The sequence below is a fragment of the Tiliqua scincoides genome, chromosome 5 (assembly GCF_035046505.1).
Source record: "Tiliqua scincoides isolate rTilSci1 chromosome 5, rTilSci1.hap2, whole genome shotgun sequence".
Taxonomy (NCBI): domain Eukaryota; kingdom Metazoa; phylum Chordata; class Lepidosauria; order Squamata; family Scincidae; genus Tiliqua; species Tiliqua scincoides.
In genome coordinates this window covers 123,906,278-123,915,444 of record NC_089825.1, presented here as the reverse complement: position 1 = coordinate 123,915,444, position 9,167 = coordinate 123,906,278, and the positions used below count along the sequence as shown (strand labels likewise).

The 9,167-nt window shown below is 45.7% G+C and overlaps 1 protein-coding gene across 1 annotated transcript in view; it reads left to right on the top strand.

Annotated features, from left to right (window-relative positions):
• The first annotated feature begins 1,322 nt into the window (after positions 1-1,322).
• The window catches only part of SLC5A2 (solute carrier family 5 member 2), an 18,571-nt gene continuing 10,726 nt past the window's right edge, over positions 1,323-9,167 (top strand). Inside the window, exons 1-8 of the mRNA XM_066628966.1 lie at positions 1,323-1,433; positions 2,895-2,966; positions 4,233-4,337; positions 4,665-4,724; positions 5,378-5,482; positions 5,744-5,849; positions 7,923-8,003; positions 8,807-9,036. Coding sequence (XP_066485063.1) covers positions 1,323-1,433; positions 2,895-2,966; positions 4,233-4,337; positions 4,665-4,724; positions 5,378-5,482; positions 5,744-5,849; positions 7,923-8,003; positions 8,807-9,036 — 870 coding nt within the window. The remainder of the gene's footprint in view (positions 1,434-2,894; positions 2,967-4,232; positions 4,338-4,664; positions 4,725-5,377; positions 5,483-5,743; positions 5,850-7,922; positions 8,004-8,806; positions 9,037-9,167) is intronic.

The following is a 9,167-nucleotide window of genomic DNA, read 5'->3' as shown; positions in this document are numbered from 1 at the left end:
GCCTCCATCGCTGTGGCCTTCTGGTCAGCAGCTTAACTCATCCACCTCCTCCATGATGAAGTTAATCACTGTTACATCTCAGGAATACAAGGGATGTGTCTCTGGCTTGGCCTCGGGGGGAAAAGGTCAGGGAGCTGGTTCCTTGCTTGGCTGTGCATAATTGGCCCCATCCAGAGGGCTTTCTTCTATGTATTTTCTGCAAAGTTCTCACCCAGCATCATAGGTGCAGGTGGCTATTATGGGCCACAAATGCCCAGTCTCCAACCACTCCCTGTATGAGTTTGGCAGGTGCACCATCAAGAGGATCCGCTTGGGGCTCCAAAGCTTGTACCTCTGTCCTTGCCTGACAAATGAACTGATGAGGCATTATCGGTGACATATGGATAGTGGACGCATGCATCACTGTGTGCCTCTAGGCCATGATGGCTTGGCCACCCACAACCATGGGCTCTTTCCACCTCTACAAGATTATTACTGGACATAGCTACAGTGTGATATAGTGGTTACAATCTGGACTAGGAGCAGTGAGGCTTGGGTTCAAATTCCCACTCAGCCATGAAGTTTACTCATTACCTTGAACCTGTCACTGTTTCTCAACCTAATCTTAAATATAAATATATTAATAAAATATTAAATACATATATATGTATTTTAAAATATAAAAAGAGGAGGAACAAGTCATGTACACAACTCTGAGACCCTTGGAAGAAGGGCAGTATATAAATGTGAAGAATAAATAAAGCCCAGCCCCCCCAGTTTGTGTTGAGAAGATAGATAAAACTCTAAATATCCACCAAATCCTGAGACTTGCAATGACAACCCTAGGCTTAGAGTTGTCCAAAGGGAATGGTTTCACCTAGTTAGGGCAGAAGGCCTGAGAATGAGGCCTTTTAGGATATTTTGAGATGGATGGTAATCCAAGATGAAATTCATCAAACATTGTCACCAAAGCCTATTTTCAGGGTCAGTACTCCCCCCTCAGAGCAGATCAAGCCCAAAAACACCTAGCATCTGCCATTTTTTGGTGCAGTGATATAATGGTCAAAAATGTTTTGCTTATTGTGCAGAAATTAAAGTCGAGGAGCTTCTGTTCCTCCAAAGGTGGCAACTTCAGCTGGGACTCTTGGGAACTGCCCTGCCCCACATCACCCCCCTGCCCATTGAAGCCTTCTCCTCACATACATTCCAAGTTAATCACACATCGAACCCATGACTGAGTTGGTCATTAACCATCCATGGGGGGTGTCCCCCTTCGGGAGCTGCCCCAGTCAGTTTCTTGGCTTTGCCCACTTGGCTGTGGAAAAGTTGTAGCCTGAGACACCATGGAGCAGGAATCCCTGATCCCCAAGCCAGAGAGGGCATCCATCAGCAATCCTGCAGACATCTCAGTCATCTGCTTCTACTTCCTTGCGGTCATTGGAGTTGGACTATGGGTATGTGCATGGGTGGGGAGCTTCTAAGGGACTGGTCCCTTAGTTTGAAGAGACTAAGAGGGACCTCTGTTCTTTGCCAAGAAGACAAGACTACTGCCTGTCTCCGGGGAGGGAATCGGGAGAGGATTCAAGGGCAAACTGTGGATTCAACAGCGTCACCCAGGACCCACTAAAACCAGAACTAAAAATCATAAACAGTAGAACTTGGTACCCAAAATATTTGCTATGAAATTTACATAATTCAACCTCCTTCTCTCATTTGCATTGCCCTTCTTTATCTCCTAGCTGTTCTTTCTTTCCATGCTTCCCTGACTATTCAGAAAAAAACCCAACAAGCTGTGGAAATATTAGAATAGCATCATCTCTACAGAAACTTGATATAAAACCCCATTCAAATGTTATCAACAATGTACCCACAATTATGAGAAATGCAATCTGGTAAAAAACAAAACAAAACCTGAACCTGCAGTCTCCAAGCATATTCCCTACTAATCCATCCACATACAAGCATTCCTCCCAGAGAAAACATCTCTCAACTAATAGTGAGCTTGGTCTAAGTTATTTGGTTACTGTGACTTATCAGTTCTGAGAAGATTAATGCCAAAATGTTGCCTAAAGTCAAATAAAAAATGAATACAAAGGTTCCTCCTCAGAGGAATTTCAAGGGAAAGCAAAAGGATTTTGATAAGGGCAGTGGTGGGAACAAAATGGAAATAAGCCATTTAGAGTGGTGGGAACAAAATGGAAATGTACACCTGGCTCCGAAGGGGAGAGGGAGGGGTCGCTTGCATGTCATGGTGAGGCTCCCTGCAAAACGTAGTGCTTTGCACCCCCTCTAACTACGCCGCTAGATAAGGGAACTTACTCATTGCAGATTCTGAGCATTCCCAGTTATGAGTTAAAGTGATTATTTATTGGGCGTAGTATGAGTTGAGTTCTCAAGTCTGTCAGTCGTCCTCCACACCCCTTTTTCAAGGCTCCCTTTCCATCTTTTTTATGTTTTAACCCAGCATTCATTCAAGCAAGAATGCATTTGCGGTGCGCAGATATCCAAGCAGTGCCTGAAGATTTGTTTTGTACCCAACTCCTGCAGAATCCCTCTGCCCGCATTCTGACAGGGAGCCCTGACCCTGTACATGGACGCTGTTTTCTGCCTTTCATTGTCTCTTCTCTTTGATCTTAGGCCTGATCACTCCTGATCACTCTTAGGCCTGAGAGTTTAATAATTATCAAACAGTTACACGATTCAGGAATGTACAAGCAGCTGGTAATGATGTGTAAAATTCAACAGATTAGCAATTGAACAATTTGTACTCTAAAGAGGGCCCTCTCCCTTTGCTCTATGTATGTTGTCTTATCCTCCAGTCTAGGCAGGGAACCCCATGCCCTCCTAAAATAGCCTAGAACCTTTTGCAGAATTTACTGAGACGCCACCTTTCCTCTTTTCTCTTGGTTCCACAGTCCATGTGCCGGACCAACCGGGGTACAGTCGGGGGATATTTCTTGGCTGGTAGGAACATGGTATGGTGGCCGGTGAGTAAAAGAAAAGAGGCACAAAAGGAGGCATAGAGACTTCAAACATATGGATTGGAAAAGGGTGTGGTGAAAATCCCTGTGTTCGTCCTACTTTTTTTTACTTGTTTTGGACTATTCTATCACCTCGGAAGCTTCTAGGAAGCCCCAGCATCCCAAAAGAACTGTTGAGTCATGCAGGTGCAATTATTGCCTTCTGGTTGTTGAACTTCTCCTTCTGCCCCAACTGACCAGTTGGTTTTGAGCCAGCTCATTGGATTGCAAAGGCCACTTGATTTCCAGGAACAAAAAATTCAGAGGCTCAGATGACTCCTCAGTACCCAACAGGCAAAATCTGATTAATGCCCACATGTTGTAAGGGGTGTAAACACCCCTTTACGCATCTGTTCATGTCTGACTTTGGAGCATCTGATGTTTCATGACTCCCTTGCTCACATTGCTAAGCTATAGGTGCAAAGACCAAGAATCTAGAACAGTATGAATGAGTAGGGGAGGGGAGGAAAAATACACAGACAAGTCACATCAGATGTATGTTTCCTTGTCACTCACATTTCAACATCCTTGCCAACCTCTCTTTAAAAAATTATCCATGGGTTCTTTTTTATCATTGCACTTCTCCCTCTGTTATTTCAAGAACTTTTGTAATCTTTTAAATAAACTTCCTATAATTTTACTTAGTAAAATCTGGTTGGCTGGTAATTGAGAGTCCAGGATGCTGCTTCTCCAGACCTCTCTATTCCAATATTGTTTCATTTTATGGGAACTTCTCAGACTTTGGGCTCTGTTACTGTGGGAGAGAAATTTTCTCAAGGTAGCCTCCTTCTGCCTAGGTTCTCTAGCTTTGGGTGGTGGCAGCTGGATTACCTTTTCCCAGTTTACCCAGTTAAAGAAGTGAAGTGGGGAGCAGAGAGATGGGAGCTGTCGTAACCACTAGGCACTGAGCCCACCTTGTCCTCTATCTTCTCTTACAAAGTGGGTGGATGGATGAGAAGATTGGGGGAAGGGATGGAAAGAGAATGGCTAGAAAGAAGGATCAGAAGTGGAAAGAGAAAAACCGAAGCGACAGGAGTTCAAGGAGAGAGAGATGACAGAGGGAAAGTGAAACACATTCAACAGAGAATGCCCAGCTTTAGATGTTGCAGAATAATGGAACTGGGCGATGAGCAGTATGACAGGTGCCTGGTGCACAATGATGGGGCCCTGTGTTTGGGGCTGGACAAAATGAGGTGCAGCCCCTTTCTCCCTCCGTGTTTGTTGTACCTGCAGATTGGCGCCTCTCTCTTTGCCAGCAACATTGGCAGCGGACACTTTGTGGGCTTGGCAGGTACCGGTGCAGCGAGTGGCTTGGCTGTGGCAGGATTCGAGTGGAATGTAAGCAGGGGACTCTTGGGATAATGGGTGTGGGAGACAATGATGCATGAGGCCATTTAGCGTGACCCACAATTCAGCAAGAGAACGCTCCAGGTGGCCTTTGCAGCTGCGGCCTCCAGCTGAGAGGGAAGGTCAGGTTGGAAAAGCTTATCTGGGGGCATTCAAAGAACTTGCAACAGATGGTGATTTCCACAGTGTGGAAATGCAGTGGTGGTGAAGAAGAGATGCCTCTTTTGCCCATGTTCACCACCCAAGGGCCTTGCCAGGACAGAAAGAGGACAACTTGTTCCTGCCCCATCACAGGCCCTCTCTTCTCCTTCTTCCCAGGCTCTCTTCATTGTTCTCCTCCTTGGATGGCTCTTTGTCCCCGTTTACCTTACAGCTGGGGTAAGCCTTTTTCTTCTCACCCATACCTTTCCCCACTCATGGTCCCTGTTGTTCCTGAATCTGGTTGGGCACATTTTCCCCTTCCCCAATAAAATCTGATGGATTCTCCACCCCTTTTTCTGGGGCACCAGGGAGGGACCACCATGAAACAAGATGGCAGACAGAACAAAATTCTGGGCCATAGCTCTTCCTAGGGAGGGTATGCTTGTGGTCAGAGTCTACCTAACCACCACATGTAGGTCCAGGAAGGATTTTTCTCTGCGATCAGATTGGCTGGTGAACTTGGAAAGGTTTGGTCCTCTCTAGCTTGGCTTACTGGCCCAGGGTATCTTCAGCTTTTGTTGTCTATGACCACATTTGCTCTTTGCTGGGAGCACACTAGAGGCTGGATTCTTTTAAGTTAAATCAAATCCCCACTCAGCTCTGAAGCTCACTGAGCAAACTTAGGCAAGCCACCTCTTAGCCAAGCTAATCTGTACTGTAAAGAGTAAAACTGCCAAGAGTTCCTTGGAGGAAAGATGGAATACTCATCAATAAAGGTGTTGTCATGTAGGGGACCTGCCTTTGGATGGGGAGTTAGACAAGTTGGCCATTTTGGTGCCAAAACAAAACCAACCATTAACAACTCTTTCCCTTCTGCTTTCCCTGTGCAGGTCATCACAATGCCCCAGTACCTGAAGAAGCGCTTTGGAGGCCAGCGAATCCGCCTCTACCTCTCTGTCCTCTCGCTTTTCATGTATATCTTCACCAAAATCTCAGTAGGTCATTCATCCAGGTATCAGGAAGTGGTGGGGGGTAGCTGGGCTTGTAGAGAAGGGTTAATACTGGCCCAATTTTTCCCAAGGCCACTCCAAGCCTGCCACTTCCCCTTGCTCCTTGGTGAGGCAGCTTCTGGCAGAGGGAAGGATCTCTTCTCTTGTGGTCTCTTGAGGTGGCAACTATTCCAACAGTCACTTTTCTTGGAAATTGCTCCTAATGACGCACCATGATGAATCCCAGGCTTTTGCTCACGCCCGCAGGTGGACATGTTCTCTGGAGCTGTGTTCATCCAACAAGCTTTGGGTTGGAATATTTACGTGGCTGTCATAGCCCTCCTGATCATAACCACCATTTACACTGCAACAGGTGTGTTAATTGGTTTGTAGGGCAGCTGGTTGGGTGCCCAACAGGAAGCCGGAATTGAAGGAAAATCCAGCAAATGGGGGCAAGGGGATGGAATACAATAGGAAATCAGGTTGCCAACTAGCCAGAGCAAAACAAAACAGAACAGGGACTAACCCTGTCCCCGTGATATGGTTTCATATGTGGAAATAATCATTGAAGGAACTGTTCATGACAAGGAGCTCAGCCCTTGATCTCTTGCTAATTGTCACATGTCAAACTGCTGGACAGCTACAGGGACCGGTTTCAAAAATCTGGGGAGGGGGAGGGAGAGAGGAAGAGAGAGGGAGGGGGAGAGAGAGAGAGAAGAAACAAGAGGAACCTCTGAGGCACATTTCCTTGTTATTATTAACATATCTTGAGGCACTTCTGAAAGAGTGGCAGAGACTGGCTTATACAAATGAGGCAGTGGGTTCCAAAGATAATGTACTGCCAAAAGAAATAATAACTTGTGAGGAGGAGGCAAAATATTGAGCTTCAGGGCTGGCAGGTTTACAGCCCAAACTGGGTTCAACACCACAGTTCTAACCTGAAATGTGCAGAGAAGAGAGTACCCCTGTTCACGTGCAGAGTGCCTCTTTCTCAATTATGCAAAACCACAACTTACACACACACTCAACCTCTGAGTTTCAGGCTCAGAGCTTCCAGGTCATAGCACATGGCTTCCTTCTATGGAAAGTAACCAAGAGGCAGATTAGGCAGGGATTTATACGCACAATGCTTTCACCTAATGAATAGGGTTGCCAACAGACTCTCAGTTGACCCCCTTCTTGATGGCATTTGGACATCCAGCAGAGCCTGTTTCATTGCAGCTCAACAAACATTCTCTGTTTTATCTGTTCATTCCCTCTTTTTTTTTTAACCTGATGTTATGAACCACCTTGGGCATTCCAACAATTAGATGAAAAAACTTAATATCGATATTTTAAATAATTATATTTTTTGAAGAAAAAAACTTTTCTGATGCGTGTTCTTTAACGCCTACGTAGCAGGCACAATAGCAACAGTGAATTTTTTTTTCAATCAGTGTATCTTTATGCTAGGGAAAATGACACCTATTAAATTTCTGCCTGCCATACAGTCATTAAAAAGTACAGAAACCCCTGCCAGAAAATGCAAGCAATTCTACTAGCAAGCAAAAACAGGACTGGATATCTTCTTTTGAACTGCCCTGTAGCGTAGCTAGAGGGGGCAAGGGCCGCTTGCATGCTGCGGTGAGGCTCCCTGCAAAACTTAGTGCTTTGCACCCCCTCTAGCTATGCCACTCTCTGTTGTATCTGACTGAACTTAAAAGTCAGAATGCAAAACTAAATAGACAATTGGTTTTACCCAGTAAAACTCCACCAGAGTCTTATTCAGCAGAAACCAAAAAGAAAAAGAAAAAAAGGGGGCAGACAGGGGACTGAGCTGAAAATCAGGGCTTCTCTGTTCCAAATCTGCCACTACCATTAATTCTCCAGGCAGTCTTAAGCAACCCACTCCCTCTCAGCCTCAACCTTCCCATCTGCAGTATGGGGATAATAATACCTGCTCCCCTTACAGGGTTGTTGCAAGGACTATGGGCCCAATCCTATCCACTTTTCCAGTGCCGGTGCAGCTGTGCCAATGGGGCGTGAGCTGCATCCTGTGGTGAGGGGGCAGTCACAGAGGCCACCTCAAGGTATGGGAACATTTGTTCCCTTACCTCGGGGCTGCATTGTGGCTACACTGGTGCTGGAAAGTTGGGTAGGATTGGACCCTACATCTGCACACTCCAAAGGTATTATATATAAATGCTAAATATTTATAGTTGGATAGGATTGGACCCTACATCTGCACACTCTGAAGGTATTATATATAAATGCTAAATATTTATAGTTGGATAGGATTGGACCCTACATCTGCACACTCTGAAGGTATTATATATAAATGCTAAATATTAAATATTTATATTAAGATTGCAGTTTGCATGTGTCAAAAATGTGGGGGTTGCAAAAGTTCAGTTTTTGAACCATCAAAAGGACACCTTTCCATGCTCTTCTCCTGCCTCTGCTCCAGGTGGGTTGGCGGCCCTGATGTACACAGACACTGTCCAGACGTTTGTCATGATTGGGGGAGCCTTTGTCCTCATGGGATTTGGTGAGTACTCCATGATTCCTCTTCCTTGCTCCCTTCAAGAAAACTGGGAAAAGGGCTGTTCTATGAATAAAGTATGGAAAAGTAAGATAATATGGGTATGGGGTAAACTCCGGTCATGTTCCCCTTCCTATTGGGTCTGGAAATGTAAAAGGAAAAAATGTAGCAACCTACAAAACTGCTCTGAGAACATCTACTTCAAGCCCTTATCAGAAATTAACAACTTGGGGGTCTTCATTTTCGTCAGCTAGGGGAAGATAAGGACTGAAACAACACAGGACCAACTCTGTTCCACAGGTTGGAGAAGAAAAAGGCCCATCCGCTTGGCCTTAATTCCCTGTCCACCAGGACAGGAGGAGGGCAACCCCCTTCCCTCTCCTGTTTCCATACACAGCAGAAGGAAAAGCAGGCAGAAACAGAGCAAAGTGTAAAGACCTTGGCAGGAACTGGCCTGCTGTCTCTTGTTCACTTGCTCGCTCCAAGCTCCCTTGCTGACTGAGCAGAGCATAGAGTCACCAATGACAACAAGAAAAGTTTGAGTCAAGGGGGAGAATATAACTTGTAGGTCTCCTGCAGTCTGTCCCTTTAACCTTTGCACTACCAACATCCTTGTGTTACTCTGCTTTGAAAAACAGCTTGGAAAGAACGCCATCGTTCATTGTACAATAATTGATTGTGCTTTAACTTGTGAGAACAGCCTGGCAGAAGGTGGGGGAACTGGGAGATAGTAGCAAGATTCTGGGATGACGCTTCAAGTGGCAATAGCTTTTTCCATCATAACATTTTCCGTTCTTATCACTCTGCAGCCTTTAACGAAGTTGGCGGCTACCAAGGTGTGTATGACAAGTACATGGGGGCCCTCCCCAGCCGTACGCTTTCCAGAACCCCTGCCCTCTACAACATCTCGGCTTCCTGCTACCTGCCCCGTGAGGACTCTTTCCACATGATCAGGGATGCTGTCGTTAGTGACCTGCCCTGGCCAGCTGTTATCCTGGGTCTTTCCATCAACTCTATCTGGTACTGGTGCAGTGACCAGGTATGGCATGGGCAAAGGCAGAGGGGATGCTATGAACCCCTTATGCGCATGTGCACAAAATTATACCCTTTTCCTGTGGATTAATATCTGTTGCAAATGAAGAAGCAGATCATCTTCCTTTGCAATATGTA